Source organism: Camelus dromedarius, chromosome 14 (assembly GCF_036321535.1).
Source record: "Camelus dromedarius isolate mCamDro1 chromosome 14, mCamDro1.pat, whole genome shotgun sequence".
NCBI lineage: Eukaryota > Metazoa > Chordata > Mammalia > Artiodactyla > Camelidae > Camelus > Camelus dromedarius.
This window is the reverse complement of record NC_087449.1, coordinates 60,523,088-60,546,332: the sequence shown is the minus strand read 5'-3', so window position 1 is coordinate 60,546,332 and position 23,245 is coordinate 60,523,088. Positions and strand designations below refer to the sequence as shown.

Below are 23,245 nucleotides of genomic sequence, written 5' to 3'. Positions count from 1 at the left end.
CCACCGCCCTGGATCTTACTCCCTAAATTTCTCTCCCACCCTTTCCCAGGAGCTCAGCTGCTATGACCCTAATAGAAGATGGAGCCCCCTTGCTCAGTTGCTTCAGAGAAAGCTGCTGGAGACTGGTAGGACAGGAGGAGGGGAGGAGGGCCTCTGAGCTGGCAGACAAAGGGCGTGTGTTCTCATCCAGTGCACTTCCTGGGTTTCCATTGCAGGAAGCTGGGCACCTGCCGAGGTGACACCGACACCAGGACTGGTGCGGGAGTCCCTTGACCAGAAGGCTCCTCTCCACCTGGGAACAGTGGTAGAGGTGGGACAAGAGACTAGGGGTGTTGGACAGCTGGTAAGTGCTGGCAGCTGGATCCCACATCCCTGGGACCTTCCCCCTTCCCAAGCCGGTTTTAGCCCAGAGCAGGTGGGAGGCCTGGGTCCTAGTTGGAGTTGGTGTGACCTTGGACAAGGCCCCAGATCAACCCTTTGGTGCCTCACTGTCCCACCTGGAGGTGTAGTAGGAGGCTCAGGGGATATCATGGAGGTGGGGAGGGGGGAGCTCCATTTTTATTTGTTTTAAATAGACTCCTGGATTACAAAGCACTTGAAAAGGGGATTCTATGGCCAAAAGTGTCTGAAAACCCCTATTTTGTACCTTCCTCCTTAAGGTCCTCCCCATCTCTGGTGTTCAGTGGTTCCCTCCTTCTTCCTGGCGGGGTATAGGGAAGTCCTGCTCCAAGCAGTGCAGCAAAGGGCGGCATCCTTGCCAAGCGGGGGAATGAGCCCGAGCAGGGGCTCAGGCAGCCTGGAGTGGGAGTTTCCCTCTGCCACATAGGGAGGGAGTCACCTCCCTTCGCATCGTGAAGCGTGGCAGTCATGCCGGCCCCTGGGACCAGCAGGGCAGTGTGTGTGCCCAGGGGCACCCACTGGTCTGGGTTTGAATCCAGCCCTGCCACTTGCCTCTTGTGTGGCTTTGAGCCACTCTGGGCCTCAGTGTCCTTGTCTGTGAAACAGGAAAAATCAGCCCTTTCCCACAGGGCTCTCCTGGGGTTTAAATGGAAAGGTCTGTAGGCCAAGCGCCCGCAGATGGGAGGCCCCTAAAAAGCACAGCTACTGTTACTGCTGCTGCTGTCATTGTAGAGTGGCTGTGAGGATCAAATGGAGAAAGTGATGAGAAGAGGGACGGAGAGGCGACAAAATGCGGATGAGGGATTTAGAGAGGGAGGAGGTGGAGGAGCACGGGACCTGGTGCCCAGGCGCACCCCCACCCCCACGAGCCCCACAAGAGCAGCCCCAGGGCTAACCTGGCCAGGGTGACTGTAGCTTCAGGCCCACAGAGGAGAGCCAGACCCTGCCTGGCCTCCCCCGAGATGGCGCTGGGTCCAGTGCTCCTCTAGAGGGCTTCAGACACTGTGGCTTTAATCAAAAGAACAATCTGTTTGCCTCTGAATCAGACCCAGATTCCTTTTCCCAGCAATGTTCCCTAGGCCTCTTGGGACCCAGGCGGCCCATCCAGGCTCCATCTCCTGCCCCAGAGCCCAGGCACAGCTTCCCCCTCCCCACTTCATGTCTGGGGGGTCGGGGTGGAGGTGGGAGGGGGTCAGAGCCAGGGTCCAGGGTGACAAACCAGGTGACCTGATCCCCAGCTGGGCCCTGCCTACCAGGCCTCCTGGAGAAGCCTGTCCCCTCAGGACCCTAGGACCCACTTGCAGAGGGCTTAAGGGTCCAGACAGGCCATTATCCTCATTTTAGTGGGGAAGAAACTGAGGCTCAGGAAGATGGAGTGACTGCCTAGGGTCACAGGATTAGTGGATGGCCATGGAATCCAGATCCACCTGACTCTTAAGACCCTGGGAGGTTCCAGGCCAAACCAGTGGAGCCACTGCCCCAGGTGACCTAGGGGAGGGGGGAGGGGGAGGACCACTCTGCGTGCACAAAAGACTGGAGGGGTGGGCGGCAGAGGAGGCCTCCCACCCTCCAGGCGGGGGCCAAGGGGAAGGGAGGAGTGGTTGAGGGAACAAAGGGAGCGGGGAGGGGGCGGGGAGGGGCGCGGCCGGGCAGGTTGGGGGGCAGGTAGGGGCCGCTTCCGCCCGGCGGGAATCCCGAGTCCCCTCCCCCAGGCTTCACCTTTTATGGTAAGGCGGCCGGGGCGGCGGGGCGGAGGGAGCCGAGGGGGCGGGGAGGGCGGAGGGGGCGGGAGGCTCGGCGCCGCTCCTGGCTCTGCTGGATCGGGTGACCGGCCGGAGCCGCCGGGGGCGCGGGTGGCCCAGGTAAGCGGGGCGGGGGTGGTGTGGGGGTCCCGTCCTTCCGTCCCTGCCCCGGCTCCACGCAGGTGACAGTGCAGGCAACCCTCGGCCGGCGCCCACCCTGTCCCCCAGCCGGGACCCCCGCCCCGGTGTTCCCGGAGGGGGCCCGCGGAACGAGGGGGCGGGGGTGCTGTCCTTCTGTCTCAGCCCCTTGGTCTCTGTCCCTCGAGTGGAGAGAGGGCAGGTCTGGGGGAAGGCTGGTGTCCCTATCAGGAGCGGGGCTCGGAGAGAAGGGATGGGCAGGGCGGAAGCTCCCGCACAAAGAAGACAGCGCCCCGCACATGGATCGAATTAAAGTCCCCGGCGGCGCCCCACAGTGACCCGGCCAGCCGCCCTGCTTGGCTGCTTGCGGGAGGGCGCCGGGTTTCCGGAGCTCCTCGGAGCTCCGGGCCGCTTTACCCAGTCAGGGTCAGGCGAGGGGAAGGAAGGGCCACAGGGCTGCCCCTCTCTGGGCCTCAAATCCCCTTGGGGGCTGGGAAGAGGGTGGGACTGGGCGATCCCCAAGGTGTGTGCCTGGGGCATCCTGGCCTGGGTCCCCCTTCAGCCCAGATCTGAGGACCTCGGGAAGAGGCTGGACAGTGCCCAGATTCCTGCCCTTCATAATGATGGAAGCAAAGTCCTGGTCCTCACAGCCCCCGCCCCCCAAGGGGGGCCTCCTCCTCATCAGGGGCTGGATAACCAGCTGGCTTTCTCTTGGCACCCACCAAGTACCTAGGTCTTGAGTACCCCATCTCCTTTTAGCCTCTCAGCCACCCTTTGGGACAGACCTCATTATTCTCACTTTATGACAAAACTGAGGCCCAGAGAGGTTCAGTGACCTGCTCAGGGTTGCCCAGCAGGAAGGGGGTGGGACCCCTAGTGAACCCAGCTCCGTGTGCCTCTTCTACTTCCCTGGGGTGGGAGAAAGGGAGAGGGACCCCAGGTCCAAGGCTGTAAGGCCCCCTGCAGGGGTGGGTGGGGCACGGTCTGACTCCCACCTCCTACAAAGTTTAGACTTTGCAACCAAGCATAGACTGCTTTCTTGCAGTATTAAAGAACACAGCTTAGAGGTGGTTCCAGACGTTTCTGGAGAGGGTTAGAGGAGTAGGACAGGGACAGTGTGTGTGTGGGGGGGGTCTACCCCAGCCCCTGCAGGCCCTCGGCTCAGCCAGCCCAGCCCCTACCCTGGGCTACAGCCTAAAGCCAGGCTGGGTGGGTGGCTGGATCTCAGCCTCCTTCCTTCCTCTTGACAGGAAATGACTTTCCTTCCCTTTGTTTCCACTTTCTCCGCTTACCCAACTGGATCTCAGATTCGCCTCTGGGGGAGGAAGGGTGGGGGCCCAGGGTCCCCTGGGCTGGGCTGGCTGGGAAGCTGCCCCACAGGGAGCTTTCTCACCCACACACCCCCCTGCTCCAGGGTGACCCCGGGGCAGTGGGACCAGAGGGAAGCTGTGGCTCCCTTTCCTGCCCTGGGCCTGACTGACAGGACTTTGAAAATCCCCAGCTCCGGCCCCTTCCCCTGGGGCCTGAAGTCCCTGCAGAAACCACAGGGGAGGTATGGGGGAGGGTGCTGCCCAGCTGTGAACATCTGGCCTCAGTGCTGGGACGTTTGCCTTGGATGTCTTCTGAGAAACCAGCAGATCCGACTTCACGGAGGGGTGGGCTGGGGTGGAGTGGCGTTCAGAGCAGGGTGGGAGGGAGGTAGAGAGGGCAGTCCCTGGGGATGAGCCCAGAATATGCTGACCACAAGATAACTGGCCTGGATTGGACCATCCTGGCGTAAGAACAGGCCTGGGAATTTTGCTCTCCCACCCGCCACCCCAGGTCATCTAGGGAGGAAAAAGTGTGTCATCTCAGGCCCAAGGCTATCCTCTCAACTTCCAGGTTGGATGGTGCTCTGTTAGAATTCCAAGTGGGCTACAGGTGGCCTCGAAAAGTCACTTAGCCTCTTGCTTGGGGGTCTCACATGACCTATCTCTAAAGTTGGGGGCATAACAGACTGTGCTGAGAATTAGGTGACTTTTGAGGCTGGAAAGAACTTGCTGCAGAGCCTGGCACACAGCCAGCACTTTATCAGCACGTGCCCTGGCTGTCTCTTGCCTTTATATATTAGGTATTCTGAAAATTGTTTACAAGAATAGATTCTTAAAGTTGTAACAAAGTATGAAACCAAAGACCATGACAGGCAGTGGAAGCATATGTACTTCCAAACATCACTTCCAAAACAAGAAACAAAAGAGAAGTACTTTAAAAGAACTTTTAAAGCCTTATTCATGTATTGGTTTCTCACTCAGAACAGATATTTTATTATCAGAACAAGCTATATGTTTTAGCCAAACATAAACCGATTTAAGAGGAATTTGGGAGTACATGTTGTTGTTTTTGTTGTTATTATGCTCTGTCAGTCTCCAGGAGAGCCCACAGTGGCCAGTGGAGGGAGCCCTTTGAGCTCCAAGACCACATTAGGGTCCCTTGGGCCCTCACCCCCCACAACCCAGGCCCACTTCTCCAGGTTCGCTCTTTGGGTCCCTGTTGACTGTGCTCCCATGAACCCGTGGACTGGGCTATGGGGCCATGTCAGGGGGGCCCAGCTGGAGAGTGAGATAGAAAGAGGGCACATTTCCCCACTGGGCACAGGCCCTGGGTCCCCAGAAAGGACTCCTGAGCTGAGTGTGGTCGACTTGCCCCACCCCATGGCCCGACTTCATCCTTGACCTCAGAGCCTACTCTCTGCAGGGACCACCTGAGAGATGGAAAATGGGCTCTCCCTGGTCGAGATGCCGCCCTGCTCCCAGATCCATGCTTTGATGCTTGCTATGAGCTGGACTCGGGTCACACAAAGATCACAGATACAGCTAAGGGCATATGAGGTCACTTGCAAGGGGGAGAGACAGACATGGTGACACTGAGCCAGCATGTTCTGTGATGGGCTGTCATCACTGTGTGGAATACACAACTGCCCCAGAGTCAGGAATCAGGGGAGGCTTCATGGAGGAGGTGATGTTTGAGCCAGCCTGCTCCTAAGGAAAAGCTGAAGTTCACCCTGGAGTGGGCAGGAGAGGACAAACAGGTGGTGGAAACATGCCAGGGTAAGTCATGACAGATAGAAAGACAGCCTGGGAAGGGTGAGTTGTTCAGGGTGGTCAAAAATAGGTTGAGGCCAGAGGAATTTGGACTTTATCTTGAAGGCAGTAGGGAGTCGTGGAAGGCTTTCAAGTAGAGGAGAAACAGATTTATGCTCTGGAAAGGTCACTCCAGGACAGGGTAGGAGGCATCACCCCCTTGCCTGAAACAGAGCTGTGATTTCGGAGACAGAGTGAGATTCTGGCAAGAGAATTAAGACTTGATTGGACGTGGAGGCCGATGGTGGAGAAAAGGATGCTGACTTGTGGGCTGGGCTGGGAGAGGGCAGCAGACCGAGTGGCCAAGAACATGGGCTCTGGGTTCAGATCCCAGGTCTGCTGCTGCCTGATCCTGAGCAGATGACTTCCGCCTCTTTGTCTTAGTTTCCTCGTCTGTAAGATGGGAGTAGTAATAGTGCCTCTCCCCCTGCCACGTCGGGTACAAAGTGCTTAGCGCAGCGCCGGCACAGGATAGATCTTCGTAAACGGTAGCTCTGATTGTTCTTCTGTCCCCTCTTCCTCCTGGAGTCCAGCCCAGATGTACTGATGGTTCACACTGTTTCCCTCCCACAGTGGAGCTGGGTCTGAACCTCGGGGACTTCAGCACTCCTAGGAAAATCTGGATCCCAGGTGAGGGAGTTAACTCGGGGCATGGCCCTGGGCTGGGACCCGCAGTCAGCTGCCCTGGGGGTGGGGAGCTGAAGGAGCAGGCCCTCCCTTTAGCTTCTTAGAGGAGGGAAATTAATCATTTGTCAGGTGAGCAGGGCAGGGCTGCCCTTTACTCCCCCAGGTGTGCAGGTTGGGGGGAGGGGCACCCAGGACTTTTGGGTCCCCCCCCGTAGCCCAGTCACCTGGTGGGCACCTGCCCTCCCCCGCAGGACATCCGCAGCCCCTTCTGCGCTGGCTCTCTGGCACCAGGGGATGGCTGCTCCTGCCTTGTAGGGACTGGGGGGGTTCCCTGCCCTGGAGGCGTCTATGTGTCCGGGTGGAGTGCCACCCACCCTCCCCTCCACCCAAGCCTGATTCCCACTCTGTCTCCAGCCCCACCAGGAGCCGAGGCAATGACCTCAAAGCCTGAGAAGAGGGTCGCCTCCTCTGTCTTTATCACCCTGGCACCCCCACGTCGAGATGAGGCTGTGGTTGAGGAGGTGAGACAGGCAGCTTGTGAGGCCCGGCCTGGCCGCCCCCAGGAGTCTCCTGCCGCCACGAAGGCACCCGGGACTGGCTTGGCGGGGAGGCTCCATTCCTGGACTCCCCCAGGCAGGGCTGCAGCCCCACTGCCTGCTGTACCACTACAGCTCTCCAATGGAGGTAAGAGGGTGAGGGCACTGGGTGGGAGACTGGGTCAGAGGCAGCACCAAGGCAGGGAGGAAAGGGCAGGCTCTGAGATCATTCATTCATTCATTCAGTACCTACTGCGCACCTGGCAGACTCTGGAACCCACCTGCCTGGGTTTGAATCTAGGCTCCTCCACTACTTGGCTGTGCGACATTGTTAGGCCACAACTTCTCTGTTCCTGTTTCCTAATCTGTAAAATAGAGATAATGATAGTACCCACCTCAAAGGGCCATTGTGAGGATTAGATGAATTAATACACTTGTAAAGTTTTGGGCCCAGTGCCTGCCTGCCACGTGGAAAGCACTAAATACCTACTGTTATTGGCCAAACACTGGGGACTTGAAAAGAAAGATAAGGTTTTCAGCCTGCATGAAATTTACATCCTAGTAGGGGAAACAGAGATTAAAAATAACACAAAATAAAATGTCAGGAATACTATATAGAAGTAAAACAGTGAAGAGCTGAGGAGGGGCAACTTTTTACGGGGTGGTCAGGATGGCTTCTCCAAGGAGGTAACATCACAGCTAAGACCCAAATGACAGAATGGAGCTTGAAGGGTAATGCAAACAGCAAGTGCAAAGGCCCTGAGGCAGAAATGAATTTGGCAAGTAAAAGGGCCTAAAAGGTGGTTTTGTTCTCTGTTGGGCTCTGCCATCCATTTGCTGTGTGATCTTAGGCAGACTTTCCTCTTTCTGGGCCTTGGTTTCCTCCCCTGGAAAATGGGGATTTGGTCACGTATGTGATGCCTCCATCACAGAATGGGTACTTCATAAATGACCATTCCTTTGCCTTGTGCTTGGTCTGAGCTGGCCCTGTTGCCATGGTGACAGAGAGCCTTCCAGTCCTCTCTCCTTGCCACTCCCATAAAAAAGTCTCAGCAGTTGGGTTGGGTAGAAGCCAGGAAGGATGATGACCCAGGGGCCTGAGACAGCCGGATTTCTCATCGTCTAACAGGGCAGCAGCTGGAACAAGGAAGCAATGAGACGCTCAGGTTAAGAGGCCAGCCAGGATGGCAGGTTAGCCCCCTGGAGTCCTCAGGTGCCTAGTCAGGAGTCCTGCTGTGCCAGAGTGAGGCTGGGGCAGCCCTGTGTATCCATCACCATGGAAACCACCTAGAAACCAATACAGGAAGCCAGAAAGGGGCAGGAGAAGGGACCACAAATGGACACGCGTGAGAGTATGTGAATATTGTATAACGTGCTTCTTCCTTATGATGCAGCCTCCTAAATTGACTTTTCCTTCCTAACCGCATGCGCCAAGAACAGCATCTTCCAGCTGCTTCTCCGTATAGGAGAACCAGGACTGTGATGACCAAAATTCGCTCACTGGGACACGTGATCCAATCGAAAAAAAAATTATATCCCTTGGGAGCCTAGGAAATATAGTTTAGATGCCAGAATGCCAAAATTTCCAAGACATTTTCATGGGCTATAGGAATTACAGACACAAGATCCTGGGAGTTTGGTAGCAAAACCAGACCAGGCCGTCCTTGAGAGCGGGTGGCTCGTCAGCCATTTGCTGGTCAGTTTGGCAAATGCACAGAGCATGGGGAATCTTGGGGTTCAGCCTCGCTGGAATGGGACGAGTTTATGGTGAGCAGCAGGTATGAGCCTGGTCTGACCACAGAACACAAAGGCCAGCCCCGGGGCCCTGCCCTCTGCTTGAGGGCACACTGCAGCTGGCTGTCACCTGATACCTCATCTAGTACTCGTCCCCTCAGGAATCCACGAGCATTTCCTCAGCCCTTTCATCCCAGCTGCTGAAGTCATCCCGGCCACCTTTCCCTCACTCCTCCCCTCTCCTCACTAGGCACTCCCAGCCCCACCACCTTTCTCTTGTTCAGAAGTCAGCTTCTCTTGAAAAGGCTGCTTGCTCCCCTCCTGCTGCTCTTGGCCACTTGAGGTGCATCGTCCCCGTTCAGTGTGGGCCCCCTTTCTGGGCACCTGCCTGCAGCCTCCAGTCCTCGTCTCTCTTGCATTCCTGCCCTGGCTGGGACCTGCCCACCGAATGTCTGGAGCCTCCAGTGGTCCTGGGAGAGGCCTCAGCACACCTCCTGTGTCTCTGTGACCTGTTCCTGACTCAGTCCGCTCCTTTGCAGCAGATTCTCACACTTCAGCGGCATCAGCATCCCCCGGGGCCTTGTTCCAACACAGCCCCGCCAGCTGGGCCCCACCCTGGGCATTCCTGACTCAGCAGCACGTCTGCGGAGGGGCCCAGGAATTTGTATTCCCAGGTATTATTGATGATGCTCTGGTCTGGGGACCGCACTTTGAGAACGATTGTTCCAGTCCAAAGGTATTAAGCAGGTGAGACTTGTGGAGTAGAGAAGAGTAGTTCTCAAAAGGTGGCCTTTGAACCCATACCTGGCAAACATAAATTCCATACCCAGGAAATGTAAATTCTAATGTAAATTCAAAATGAAACTCCAAAAATGTAAATTCTCAGAGCTTACCCCAAACCTGCTGAATCAGAAGCTCTGGGGTGGGGCGCGGCCATCTGCATTTGGACAAGCCTCCAGATGATTCTGGGGCCGACTCACAGGTCTAGAACAAGCTTCCCATCTGTCCAGTCCCTTCAGCCCATGAGAGAGCGGAGAGGGGTTCGTTATCTTTGTCGAATGGGTGGGAAACTGAACCCAGGGAGGTGCCCCAGCAGATATGCTGGGACTGGGACCGAAGCCCAGGCTGCAGGGCCTCAAGCACTCTCCATCTGCTATCTCTGGGTGTCTAGGGCAGTCTGACCTCTCTGGAGCCTGGCCTGCCTCGTGCCCAGGTGACAGGAGGCGGGCAGACTGCCTCCGTGCCCCGTCTCACCCTGTGTGTGGCAGTGAACACAGGCCCACACTGTGGCTTCTCTTCTGACCGCCTGGCTGTGTCCTCCTCGGGAGCTAGGCAGCGCCTTGCTGAGGCAGTCTGGAGGGGTTTGGATTACACTATAGTGAGTGTTCCTGGAAGGAGGAGAGCCTCGGGCTCAGGCAGGAGCCGGGTGACCTCCTAGCCCACCTCCTCCCTCCCTGCCGAGAGCACCTGAAAGTCTGTGCACTTTGAGGGCCACGCCCTGGACACCACTCCTGTCCCGTGTGTGTGTTTGCTGTTGTGTTGTTGTTAAGTGAAACTTTTTTTTATTGAAGTATAGTCAGTTACAATGTGTCAATTTCTGTTGTGAATGAAACTTAAATATACACAGAAGTAGGGAGAACAGAAGGAACCCTGTTTACCCCACATCCAGTTCAACAGTTACTAAGATTTGGCCACATTTGTTTCATCTGTTCCTTTCTTTCTTTTCTTTTGTGAAGTATTTTAAAAGAAATGCCAGTAATCAGGTCATTTCAGACCCATATTCTTCAGGATGCATCTCTAAATGTGGCCATTTTCTTACAGAACCCCAGTGCTGAACGATGCATAACAAAATCAGCAGGAATGCCTTACGATTATCTAATATTCTATCCATAATTAGTTTTCCCTGACTTGTCATAAAAATGCCTTTTAACTGTTGGATGGTAGTGGAATGGATGGCTCACATCATGTCTTGTCTTTCTTTTGTGCTGTATCATTCAGTGGAATATTTAGCTTTTCCTCATCCACAAAATGAGGAGAATTAAAGGAGATGATTAATTCTTTGAATCAGAATCCAAATAAGTATATAAAATAGATAAACAAGTTTATATGGTACAGCATAGGGAACTATATTTGATATCTTGTAGCTTATGGTAAAAAAGAATATGAAAATGAATATATGTATTATGACTGAAGCATTGTGCTGTACACCAGAAATTGACAGAACATTGTAAACTGGCTATACGTCAATTAAAAAAATACCAAAAAAAAAAAAAAAAAAAAGAATCCAAATAAGGTCTGTACCAGTGCTGTGTCCAACAGAAATATCACACGGGGGCGGAGTTGTGGATTAAAAACAAATGCCACAAGAGTCACAAATGCAAGCCTCATGTAATTTTTAAATTTTCCAGTATCCACATTGAAAAAATTAAAAATAAATGATATTACTTTTAATAATATATATTATGTAACCCACTATATAAATTTTATAATGTAATCACATGTAATCATTATCAAAATTATTAATGAGATATTTTACCTTTTTTTTGTACTAAGTCTTCCAACATATCTCAGTCTGGACTTTTCAAGTGCTCCATAGCCATACGTGGCTGGTGGCTACTGTACTGGACAGCACAGATGTATACATTATGTATGGTCCCTCTTTCGTCTCTTAATTCCAGGCAAGTCCCCTCTCTTGGTCTCTCCATACCTTTAATTTGTTGCAGAAACAGGGTCCATTTCTATAGAATGTCCCATATGCTGATTGGTCCCTTTGCTTCCCTGCGGTCTCATCCAGCTTGCACCTCTGTTTTCCAGATTTCTTATAAACAGATTTAACTCTAGAGGCCTGATGAGTTTGAGTTGGTTTTTCATTTATGTTTTGGGGTTTTTTTTTTTAAAGACCGTGTCATACATAGTGGTGCCCATCCCTTCCTATACCTGAGTCAGAAGCCCCCTGACGTCTGCTGAGGTTAATCAGTGGGCACAGGTGGTGATAGCTTGACGAAGCCTTTGGGAAGTTCCCCATCAACCTTCCGCCTAATGCTTTCAACACCTGATAGCCATTACCTGAATCTATTACTTCACTGGGTGGTGGTTCCCACCCCGGAGTGGCATCAGCATCACGTGGAGGGCTTCTTGAGCACCACGTGACGAGGCACCGCCCCAGAGTTTCTGATTCTGCAGCTCGAGGAAGGCCGAGAAGGTGTGTTTCAAACAAGGTCCCAGGTGACTCTGCTGTTGCTGGTCCAAGGACCACATGCTAGAACCACAGCCTGAGTTTTGCTTGCATTTGAACAAGGCCCTTCTAGTGGGATTTCGGGTCTCTAGCACGCAGCGAGGGGAGGGCTGTTATGGAGGGCTTCTGAGCCTGTGTCACATGCATGCACTGGGCCAAGCCCTCACCTGCATCATTTCACTGAATCCTCATTAACAACCCTAAGCAACCAATGCCCATATTCTAGCTGAGCAAACTTAATCAGAGAGATTAAGTCTCTTGCCTAAGGACACAAAGCAAGTCAGTGGTAGAGCCAGAGATGGAACTCAGGTCTGGGTGACCCTGGACTTGAGCCCATAGCCCCCATGCTCTACAGCCTTCTGGGTAAGTGTCAGCTCCTCTGTCCACCTGCAAAGACTCTGGCCAACCCTCTCCCCACTTCTGGTTGCAGGATGTTCGCTTCCTCCTCCTCCCCTGGATGGCGAGGACGCGCTCCCTGACCTGGACCTCCTCCCACCTCCGCCGCCACCCCCTCCGGTGTACCTGCCGTCTCCTGAGGAGGAGCCGCCTGCCCCAGTGGGGGCGTCACTCATTTCAGACTTGGAGCAGCTGCACCTGCCCCCGCCCCCACCACAGGTACTGCCAGCCCCTTGGTCGTCGGAGCTCCGTGGGTTGGGGCAGGAAGAGTCTGGACATACCGGGCCTTTTGGGATTTTAAGCCTGGAGATTGTTTGGTTCATTCTCCTACTTGAGGACGGTCTGTCTTTGAAGCTCTTTTAGGCTGATAAAATGTGGACATGTCTTGGATGGGGAGGAAATAGCTCAAGCAATAGAGCACATGCTTAGCATGCACAAGGTCCTGGGTTCAATCCCAGGTACCTCCACTAAAATAAGTTACCGCCCCACCAATAGATAATTTGCTTTAAATTGGACGTGTTTTTCAAGGTCCCTGGAGAAGGAATGCCATACCCTTGCCCCCTAAGTACCTCCTCCAGCTCAGAGGGAGATGTCCCTGTGTCTGATCTAAATCCCTTATGCTGCAGAGGAAACTCATTTTTAATCCTCTGCCCTTAACCGAGGCCTTGTAGAAATGAGAGGGGTTCCAGGCTAAGGGAAACTGAGTCCAGGAGGTTTCTTAGAAGTAGAAGAAAGTAGCTCTAACTGCTTGAAGGGAACCAGGGCAAGGAGCCGGGGGACCTGGGCTCCAGCTGCCACCATAACTTTTCTGCTGAGGGTCTTGAAACAGGTCCCTTGCTTCTCTGGGCCTTAGTTTCAGCCTCTGTACCAAGGGGCTAATTGTGCCCGGTGCCATCGGGTGAGGAGCAGAGCTGAGAGGGTGGTGTGGGGGCCCCACTGGGTGACTCCTCTCCCGCCCCACCTTCTGTCCCCACAGTCCCTGGCGGAGGGGCCTCCGCTGCAGCCTCGGCCTGGTCACCTCAGGCCCGCAGAGGAGGAGCTACCGCCTCCCCCAGAAGAGCCTGCTGGCTGCCCGGACAGGGAGTCATCCACAGGTACAGACACAGGCCTCGCGGGGCTGGCACAGGCATCCGGGGGGAAACTAGGAGAGTGGGGACCACCGTCCTGTCCCAGCTCATGGTATGGCGATAGGCCTCATAGTTGTACATCAATCAGCTTTATTTTTATCTTCTTAACCATTCTTCCTTTCTAACAAAAATCCATTTAAATATTGATCAGCAAAACTTGCTATGATAGCAAAAATGGCTTGAATTTTTTCACCATTTAATTATTTGAATACCTAACACCTTCACAGAGTACAAAATAAAAAGTACAAAAGGGTTCCCCTGCTCCATCCCTGTATCACCCAGTTTCCTTCCAGGTACACAACCTCTGTTGGTAATCTTGCATATCTTTTCAGAGATATTTTATGCAGATGCAAGCAAATACAAATATGTACCCTGCCCTGATTTTCCTACCAATAGTAGCAAGCCCTGTGCTGTGCTGCACTTTGCTTTCATTCCTTCATAGGTCTTAGAGCTCGCTCCACATCAGAACATAAGAGCCTCCTTGTTCTTTTTCACAGCTGTGTAGTATTCCTTAGCAGGGCCCAAACATGCATTTAACCAGTCACCTGTGGGTGGGTGTTTAGGTGGTAATGCTAAGATGAATTGCCTTGCATGTAGTCATTTTGCCTGTGTGCAAGTTTGTGAGATAAATTCCCAGAAGAATAAGCTTGACAATTTTTGCCAAGTTGTCATTTTCAGTCGTCCCAATATACACTTCCACCAGCGGTGTCCAAGTGCCCATTTGCCCACAGCCTCTCCTGCACCATGTGTTACTCTTTAAATAAACAGCTATTAAGTGCCTACCCTGTGCCAAGGCCTTCTCAAGTCCAAGGTTATAAAATAATTCTCGTTCGGTTTCTTCTAGTGTTCTTATGGTTTCATTTTTCACCTTTGGATCTTTGATAATGTTTGGAATCATCTGGGTGTCAGGTGTCACAGTGGAGCTCCTTCTTGATTTTTTTGCAAATGGCAACCCAGCTGTCCTGACACTCTGTGTCTTGATTTTAGCTTTTTTGAAAGGCCATTTGCCTTCCTTGTTAATGCTCCTCATGACCCTTTCCGTGAGCAGAAGCTGCACTCACAACCCCTGGAGGGTTTCAGGTGGAGATCAGGCATTCGGGGTATGTCCTGGGTGATGACCGGGTACAGTTCTCCCAGACTGGGCGGGTCACGACCCTTGTCTCCTCTACCCCAGACGTGTGTGCCTTCTGCCACAAGACCGTGTCCCCCCGAGAGCTGGCCGTGGAGGCCATGAAGAGGCAGTACCACGCCCAGTGCTTCACATGCCGCATCTGCCGCCGCCAGCTGGCTGGGCAGAGCTTCTACCAGAAGGATGGGCGACCCCTCTGTGAGCCCTGCTACCAGGTAACCTGCGGGGCAGCTCTCCAGCTGCCAGGCACTGAGCTGGGCACCCAGAAGACATTGTATTATCTCATTCCCCACGACAATCCTGGGAGCTAGGCACTACTGACCCATTTGACAGACGGGGAAGCTGAGGCTCAGGGAGGGGAAGGAGTTCAGCCAAGTTGTGATCGTTTCCAGGTGGCCGCTGTCACAAATGACCTCAAACTTGGTGGCTTCAAACAACACACATTTATTCTCTGACGGTTGTGGAGGTCAGAAGTCCAAGATCAGTTTCACTGAGTCAAAATCAAAGTGTTTTGCTCCCTCCGGAGGCTCTAGGGCAGAATCCACTTCTTGACTTTTCCAGCTTCTAAAGCTGCATTTCTTGGTTCCTTTGTCCATCTTGAAGGTCAGCAGTACGGCATCTTGCATCAGTATCTTAGTTCCTTCTGCCTCCCTCTTGTAGGATAGCTGTGATGACATTTGGTGCCCACCTGGGTAATCCCGGCTGCTCTCCTCATCCCAGGATCCTTAACTCCATCACATCCACAGAGTCTCTTTTGCCATACAAGGTTGTCACTGCTCCAGGGGTGAGCACCTGGATATCTTTGGGGGGCATCATTCAGCCTCTCACACAGGTCACGCTCCAGACGGCAGTGGAGCTGGTGTTCTGCTCCAGGCCTGTCTGGTTCTGGACCTTGCCCGGGTCTTACCTAGAACCATGAGGTTCCAGTGCATGCTGTAATGAGGGCATCGCTGGGTACCAAATGCAGTCTGGGAAAGCTAGTTTGGATGCCAGGGTGTTGGAGCTGTTAACTCCCCAGTGGTGTGTGGTGACATTTTTTGCACACCTCCCACAGACACATCACCTGTGTGTCCTGTAGGCCTTCACCTTGGCCTCATGGATTGGCTGCACCTGGCAATCTGCATGTTTAACAAGTCTCTCAGGTGGTTCTGATCCACTCTGAAGTTTGAAAAGTACTGATTCAAGGGGTTAGAATATTTGGAGTTGGGACTATCTAGGAAACTCAGAATGATCTGACCACAGGCAGCCAGGCACTGTGGGAGGAGAAAGGAGCCAGGCCACCCCCATCCCTGCCCCTCTGACCCCATCAACAGGATAGTGGGGGGATGTCCTTACACTCTTCCCTCAGCTTGGAGCCAGGCAGCAGTGAGGCACTGAGAAGACAGGGTGAGGGTGGGCTTACAGCTAGAAGCAGCCAGGAAGGACTTCAGCAGTGCGCTGGGGAGACGAGGGCTGCCCCCAGGACAGGGAGGATGGGGGAAGTGCTGCCCCCACCAAATACATCTGTCCAGAGGAAGTCAGGTTAATATGAAGAGGAACACAGGCCAGGAAGGGGAAGAAACATGTCCAGAAAAAAAGGTGGATGGGCTAAAAGGAGCCCTTTGTTGTTAAGAGACTGGACCTCATGTTAGGTATTCTTATACCGCAATAAAATAAAAACTTTTTTTAAAGGATGAATATAATACTATGAGATATAAAACAAATAAAGAAATCAAAAGAGAGGAAAATCAAAGTAGAAAGTGAGATGAGATCAAAGGAAAGGTAGTTCCCCAAAATATATGAATGAAAGACCCCTATACTTATTCCAAAAAGTGGAGCATGAGATCTGACTGTGAGCTTCCAAGTGGCCAAATGGAAAAGGGAGAGTTTCAAGGTTTATTGTCCATAAAATTAAACAAAACAAAACAAAACAAAACCCCACCAATTCCTCTGGGAACTCCTTTTGCTGACTCTGAAGTTTTAGAGAAATTTCTCTTCTGGGCCCTCATGGAGCCTGGCCTCAAGCATTTCCTCATAAGAAAGAAATGCAGTGATAGCTTCACAGCAAGATTGTAAACCAGGGATGCAGTGCCAAACTCGATCCCTTTTAAGCAACGTGGAGGTTTGTAGGTAGTAGCTACAGGCCGACTGCATGAATGTGAATGCCTCTCCGTACCCGTGGTATGGCTCTGAAGCACCACCCTCTGTCCCAGGACACCCTGGAGAAGTGTGGCAAGTGTGGCGAAGTGGTCCGGGAGCACATCATCAGGGCCCTGGGCCAGGCCTTCCACCCCACCTGCTTCACTTGTGTGAGCTGCGCCCGGTGCATCGGGGATGAGAGCTTCGCCCTGGACAGCCAGAATGCGGTGTACTGCCTGGATGACTTCTACAGGTCTGAGAGGGGTCTGTGCACTGGGCGGGGCAGGGAGGACAGGGTGGGACCCCGACAGGATGGAGGAGCTGAGCCTGAGTGCTGGGGGCCGAGTCAGAGCTCTCTTGCAGTCTCTGGGCCCACAGAAACCAGGTCTGCCTGTTCCATTCCAAAATCTCCCGGCTGGTCAGCATTGAAGCTGCAAATCAACCCCCCATCGACCTGACTTCAGGGCCTTGCTCTCAAGCCCCAGACCACAGTGCCTCCCCTTGGAGCTGGAGCCGTATGGAGTGGTGGTGACACAGATAATCCGTGGGGCCCTGTCTCTGCCTTCAAGTTGCTCACTGCCCAAGGCAAGAGACAGATGTGCCTAGTAAAAAAGACAGGAAAGAAGAAAAAAGCAGTGACCTATAATACTAGACAAAGGAAATGAGTCCCACTAAACGCATGAGATTTCTCTGCTTTCTCAAATTTTAACATTCTCCAGTCACTTCCTTGCCTTGAGCTAATTATAACCCTGGGAAGCCGGGTCTCATGACACAGGTCTCTCCATCCGCTCCTGCCAGGAAGTAATAGGCATGTATGGTTGTAGCTCCAGGTGTAGTCGCATAGCAACGAGTCTGAAATAGTCACTCTGGGAGGTGAACCAGAGCAGGCCTGGGTACTGGCTGCTAATTTCTGAGGTTGTCGGCGTGAACGCCTCCTGAGCATGGGTTTCCTTCCCTCTAGGAAATTCGCCCCTGTGTGCAGCATCTGTGAGAATCCCATCATCCCCCGAGACGGGAAGGATGCCTTCAAGATCGAGTGCATGGGAAGAAACTTCCATGAAAATTGCTACAGATGTGAGGTGAGTGGAGCAGTGATGATTTAATAAGATGCTGCTGGTCCTGTTTAATGGCCGCACGAGCCCTCTGGAGAGCCCGCTGTGGGCCAGGCCCTGGGCCGGGACAAGTCCAGGTTGAGGCTCTGCTCTCACATTGCTTGCCGTCCAATAGCAGAGACAAACAAGAAAGGAAATAATTGCAAATACGGCCTATTAATCAGAACTCTTGGAGTTAATGACAGCAACCAAACTCAACCCCTTTCCTGTAAGAAGGGGATCTTATGGGTAGGCTTTTAGTGGTGATGTCACTGTGACCTCAGAATATCATAGGGCTCTCTCTCCATCTCTCAGTTCTGCCTTTTTTATGCGTTTACTCCATTTTTTCCTTCCTGTGGGCTAGCATCCTCTGTGAGGCAGGGGATACAGTGCATGGCCATGGTTGCCCAGGTTTACATCCTTCCTACTTAGAAACCCCATCCTGGGGTCCCATACAGTCCCAAAGAGGCCTCTGATTCACCCAGCTTGGGTCACATGCCCATTCTGGACCAGTCACTGGCCAGTCTATGATTGTCAACCCCTGGGGCCAGGGAGGCAGAACTATATGAAACAGGGGTTGATACAACCACAGGAAGGAAGAAAGGGATGCTGGGCAGACCCATACCACAGATTTTTTTTTCAGGTGCTAAGAAAAAACATGTATAAGTCAGCTTTGGGACAAAGAAGGCAGTGATCAAGTCAAGTGATCAAAGTGCAAAGGCACTCTTTCAGAGGAGGTGATGCTTAATCCTGGGTTTTGCAGGATAAGTAGGAGTTTGCCACATATTCAGAGAGGAGAAAAGAAATCCAGAAAGAGGTAAGGGCCTGTAAAATGCTACTGTGGCACAAACAAGCCTGAAAAATTGGAGGAAGTGCAAGTTTCTAGGTGTGTCTGGAGTGTAGAGTGCCAGACGGTGTGATAACAATGAGGCCAGAGAGAAGGAAAGGGCCCCGTGTGCCAAGCTAAGGAGTCTGGACCTCGGGCTGCAAGAGTGATGAGACTGAGATGGGGAAACTGGTTAGAAGCTGGTGTAGTAGTTCCCAGCAAGAAATGCCTGGGGAGTTCCACAGGGACCCACGCTCAGCAGGGCCCTGTGCTTGCTCTGATGCTCTGCTGTCATACTTGAAAATTCTTTTGAATAAGGAATCCTGCATTTCATTTTGCCCTGGACCCTGCAAATTATATAGTCAGTCCTGCTGGGGAGGCTCTAAGAGTCCTCCTCTGCCTTCTACTGTCACCCCCACATCACCGATGTTTCTTCTCTGGTGATGGTGACAATCACTGAAGTGGGAACTCCCAGAAACCAAATCTCTTAATCAGCGAATGAGGGATTCCAAACATTTAGTCACGCACATTTAAACAAATATGCAGAGCCAAGAGGGCATTTTCACTGAGGCTGACAAGGGAGTTTAGTCGAGAAGTTGACACATTGCTTCATAATTATGTGGGGGGTCGAGGGTGGTATAGCTCAGTGGTGGAGTGCATGCTTAGCATGCATGAGGTTCTGGGTTCAATCCCCAGTATCTCCATTAAAAAAAAAATGTTGATTTGTTGATTATAGTCCGGCTGATAATGCACCTTGAAAGAACAGCCCTGAAATTCAAGTGCTGTTATCACCAGAATAGCCCACATTAAGTCCAGTGGTGATTAGCATTTCCCTGGGCCTGGCTACTGAGCAAATAAACCCTCCCTGCTTGTCCTTGGCCAGCTTGGCCCAGGCTACCGGGAACATTACCCAGGCTGCGGCAGTGAGTCAGAGTTTGGACTCTAGCAGCCTCATTTCAGGCTGTCAGGCTCCAACCGCAGTGGCCTGGAGCAGATTTGGGATGCTGCTGCTCTCGGAAGGAAGATGAGTTTCACGGTGCCACTCCCCTCGCCATTGCTGCTCACTCTGTGGTCCATTGCTGGAAGGGTAACAATACTTTCATACTCGGGCCATGTTTTTTAATATGTAAAATGCTTTCGTATGCATCGCCTTATTTAATCCTTGTGACGAGCTTGCAATATGGGAGTTCATATCTTCATTTAAGACGAGAAAACTGAGGATGAGGAAATGGTTCTGTCACTTGTTCTTCTGGGCTGGGTCTGGCCAGCTTCTATGCCACCTTTCAGCTCCTTTGCCGACTGTGCGACTTGGTCGTAGCTGAGGTGTTTCCTCTCTTGATTCTAACTTAGAAGCAGTCACATGTGCTCCTTTGGGGCTCTCGATTTGGCACTTGATGCTTTCAGAATGCCGAACAAGTGGCCGTTAAGAATGGTGCAGATCCCGGCATTAAACAGCCGGAGTCCCCTTACGAGACCTGAGGTGCAGTTCCAGAGAACAGACACACGAGGGCGCCCTTCCCAGCTGGCTGTGCTGACTCAGGCTGGCACCCCTGACACCACAGTTAATCCCTGCGGGGACCAGCCCCCCTGGTCTGATCAGTGCAGCTTCCAGAGGACGCCAGCCATGCCCTGAGCCGTGTAAAGTCTGTGCCAGTGTTGAAGCTGTGCAGTCAGTGGAATGACAAAAGACCCCAGGACTCTGAGCTCTGGAACCCGCTGTGTCACCTGAGGGAGGCCTCACCCCTCCCTGGACCTCAGGGGCTGCTGGGTGGTTGTTGGGGCCCTTCTAGCCCTTTCTGTGACCCCTTAGGGGGCTTCTCCCCCTGTCCTCGGTTCTCCCTTCAGCTAATTCAGTCATTTCATCAGTGGATGCTGGCGAGTCCAGCACACACAGGCTCCGCACTGCAGGGCTCCGGGCTGGCGTCCATCCACATGTGCCTTGTTCCCACAGGACTGCAGGATCCTCCTGTCTGTGGAGCCCACGGACCAAGGCTGCTACCCTCTGAACAACCGTCTCTTCTGCAAGCCGTGCCACGTGAAGCGGAGCGCGGCAGGGTGCTGCTGAGGCCTCAGTGGGTGGGGGTGCCACGGTCGCACGCTAGCCCAGGTCGGGCCCTTCCCTAACTCCTCTCCCTACCAGACCCTGCTCTTGCACGCTCTCCTCCCGAACCACAACAGGGACCAGCCAGCAGCCCTGCCCAGCATGTCCGGGACACAGGGGCTGAGTGCCCCCCAAGCCTGGGCCTCCTCCCAGCTGGGAGCTGAGTGGTTGGCAGATAGCACCCTTCAGACTGTCAGCTGTTCCTTCTCCCCTCTGGGCACCGGGAGGCTTTTGTACCATGAGCATCATGCCCAGGGGCCCCAACACTGGCCTTGACCCCCATTTTCTGGGGTGAGGCAGAGCAAGCCTCCAGGTGGCAGCCTGTGTCCCTAGCAATGACACCTTAGCTGTCAGTATGGGGTGCTGAGACCAGCTCTAGTTTGTAGGAACTTTTTCACTAAAACTCCAAAGTCCCTTAAAAGGCACTATTTTTTAAAATTTGAAGTTCATATGATGAGAAACATTCTTTGGATTTTTAGGGGGGCAGAAATCTTCATAGAAAATGTCTTCCATTGTTCATAAATCTACAAGATTATGACCTAGTGGTGGCACAGCCACGAACTTCCCACCTGCGGGACATGTCACACTGACGTGGGGCCCAGGCCCAGGCATAAATTGAACAGAGCAAAGGGTGACACACTGACACCCAAAGATGTCAGCAACCCCTCCCCCCACCTTCCGGGGCCGCCACCTGTGACCCCGGCTGAGTGCCTGTTGTGTCCTGGGGAGCAGAGCACAGGAGCTCTGAGTGTTCCTCCTGCAGCCCTGACTGGGGCCGTGCACACACACTCAAACACACGTACACACACTTCTCCAGGACAGTAATGGGGTGTCCCCCCCAACCCCTGATCGGGTCCTCCAGCCCCAGCTATCCTGTGACCATTGCCTCCTCAAGGCCATACCTAGAAGATGCTTTTTCCCTTTTAAGGAAAATCACTTTTGTTGCTTTGTAACTTATAAGACATTTTGTCGGGTATGAACAAATTAAACAAGACATGCTCTCCTCCCTGGGGTCGCCTCATACCACATGCTCCCATGAGGATGCCCTGGGCTCCAGGTACCTGGAGAGTTTCTCTTTAGGGCCCCTTAAGGGCTTCAGAGCAGAGCACAGCTTCTTGGCTGAAGCTTAGAGCAGCGAGTCCCAAACGCCAGGCATTCACAGACCTCCACAATTTTTATCATACAAGGACCTCCTAATCTCTTACTTCCTTAATATTCTCTTTAACTCAACATACTTTTTTTAAAACTCACTTACCAATTTATTCTTGTGCTAAGCAATATATCCATGCAGTTATGTGTTGTTGTGCTAGTTATATGTGACAATAAATGCATACCTATTAGAAGTTCGTCTGTGTTCCAACTAAGATCTCACCGAGGTGAATGCTGGCTTTTGATAGTAGCACCAGAGAAATGTCTGGGCATCTGCTCAGTGTGGCACCAGTGTCCAGCGAGTGCCTGTACTTCCTCCCCCCACACTGGGGCCCCTCATCCCCAGCCACGAAGACTTACACTGGCCAGTACACAAGCGCACTGTTCCTGGACATAGTGATGTGGCTGCTGGGTGACCAGGTGGAGCCTTCACTGTGGGAGGCCCTCTAAGGCCACCGAATCCTTGAGCAGAGTTAACACCACACTCGGGGCTCAGGCTGTGCTCTCTGCCGGTGACCAGGATGACTCCTCTTGTGAGCCCACCTGCCTTGTGCACCTGCAGCCAGGCTTGGTGAGCGCAGCTCCAGCGGGGAAGGTGCAGGGCCGAGAGAGCGCTGGACCCGGGGGCAGGCCACTCGGGTCTCTGGCCCCGTCTGCTGCTCAACAGTATGGATGGGTTTTTACCCTCTGAGCCTTGCTTTCTCATCTCTAAAGTGGAAACAACACTAATAGCCATCACAGAGTGTTGCTGGGGTGGGAAGATGTGCTGGTTGGTGGGGTTTCTGATGGGCTCACAAGTCCCCTGTGCCACCTGGAGCTGGCTGGCACTTCTTGGGATCACTCCTTCCATTTGAATTCCTCAACGGTCTTGTTGAAGGTCATCAATCAGAGACCACCGGGGACGTGGCTGCAGTTCACAGAGTGGGCTTATCACACTGGCCACAGCAGGGGGTCCATACGGACACTGGGAACAGCAGGGCGTCTCAGTAGGCGAATGTTTGGGGCCGGGGAGGGGGATCACAGAACCTGGACAGGTACTGAAGGATTTGAGGAGGATTTAAGGAAGTGGGGGTTTGCTCCCAATGTGTGCTGTCAGGAAGCAGGGGTAGGTCTACAATTGAGAAGCTTAATTCATTTATACCTAGGATGTGGTGCTGCAGCTGATTGGTAGGGAAGCAGCCATGGCTCATAGGATTGGGGTTCTGGCCATGTTTGCTGCTGGCCCAGACGCGCTGTCCTCAAGGACATGACTACAGGGAGCTGTGAGGTTGGAGCTCACCAGGGTCCAGCTGTGAGGGCCGGGCCAGCTCCCGGCTGTCGGGGCCACTTTTCTCTCCCAGTTGCCAAGTTCGATATGGTTTGGTTTTTCCTGCCATTAAATTGTAATCTTATGCTGTGATTCCTCACGTCCCAGCCTATTTCTGGTTGGTTGTGTTTGGAGGGATGGTGTCTGGATGAAGTTCTGGGGGATGCCTTGGTCTCCTGAGCTGCACATTTATATAAATCCCTCCGTAAGAGGACATTCCTTATTTCTACAATGTGAAATAAGCCAGTCATGAAAAAAAGACAAATTCTCTATGGTTCCACTTATATGAGGTACTTAAAGTCATCAAATTCATAGAGACAGAAAATAGAAGGGTGGTTGGTTAAGGGCTGGGGGGAGGGGGAATGAGGAGTTGTTCAGTGAGTACAGTTTGACTGAGGATGAATGGGGGGAGGTGGCTGCACACCAGTGTGAGTGTACTTAATGCCACTGAATTGTACATGTAACAACTGTT

The 23,245-nt window shown here is 52.9% G+C and overlaps 1 protein-coding gene across 5 annotated transcripts; it reads left to right on the top strand.

The window, feature by feature from the left end:
* Nucleotides 1-240: 240 nt before the first annotated feature.
* FBLIM1 (filamin binding LIM protein 1) lies at nt 241-21,953 on the top strand. Of its 5 annotated transcripts, none has more exons than XM_031464132.2 (9): nt 241-343; nt 5,972-6,028; nt 6,440-6,709; nt 11,961-12,145; nt 12,903-13,020; nt 14,228-14,397; nt 16,375-16,553; nt 17,262-17,379; nt 20,169-21,953. In XM_031464132.2, the coding sequence occupies exons 3-9, from the start codon at nt 6,460-6,462 to the stop codon at nt 20,280-20,282; spliced, it is 1,134 nt and encodes a 377-aa protein (XP_031319992.1). In that variant the 5' UTR covers nt 241-343; nt 5,972-6,028; nt 6,440-6,459; the 3' UTR covers nt 20,283-21,953. The 5 variants fall into 5 exon arrangements, with proteins under 5 accessions (XP_031319992.1, XP_010999188.1, XP_031319989.1 ...); XM_011000886.3 differs by lacking the exon at nt 241-343 and adding an exon at nt 2,207-2,261; XM_031464129.2 differs by lacking the exon at nt 241-343 and adding an exon at nt 2,213-2,261 and having other exon boundaries at nt 5,932-6,028.
* Nucleotides 21,954-23,245: the final 1,292 nt, after the last annotated feature.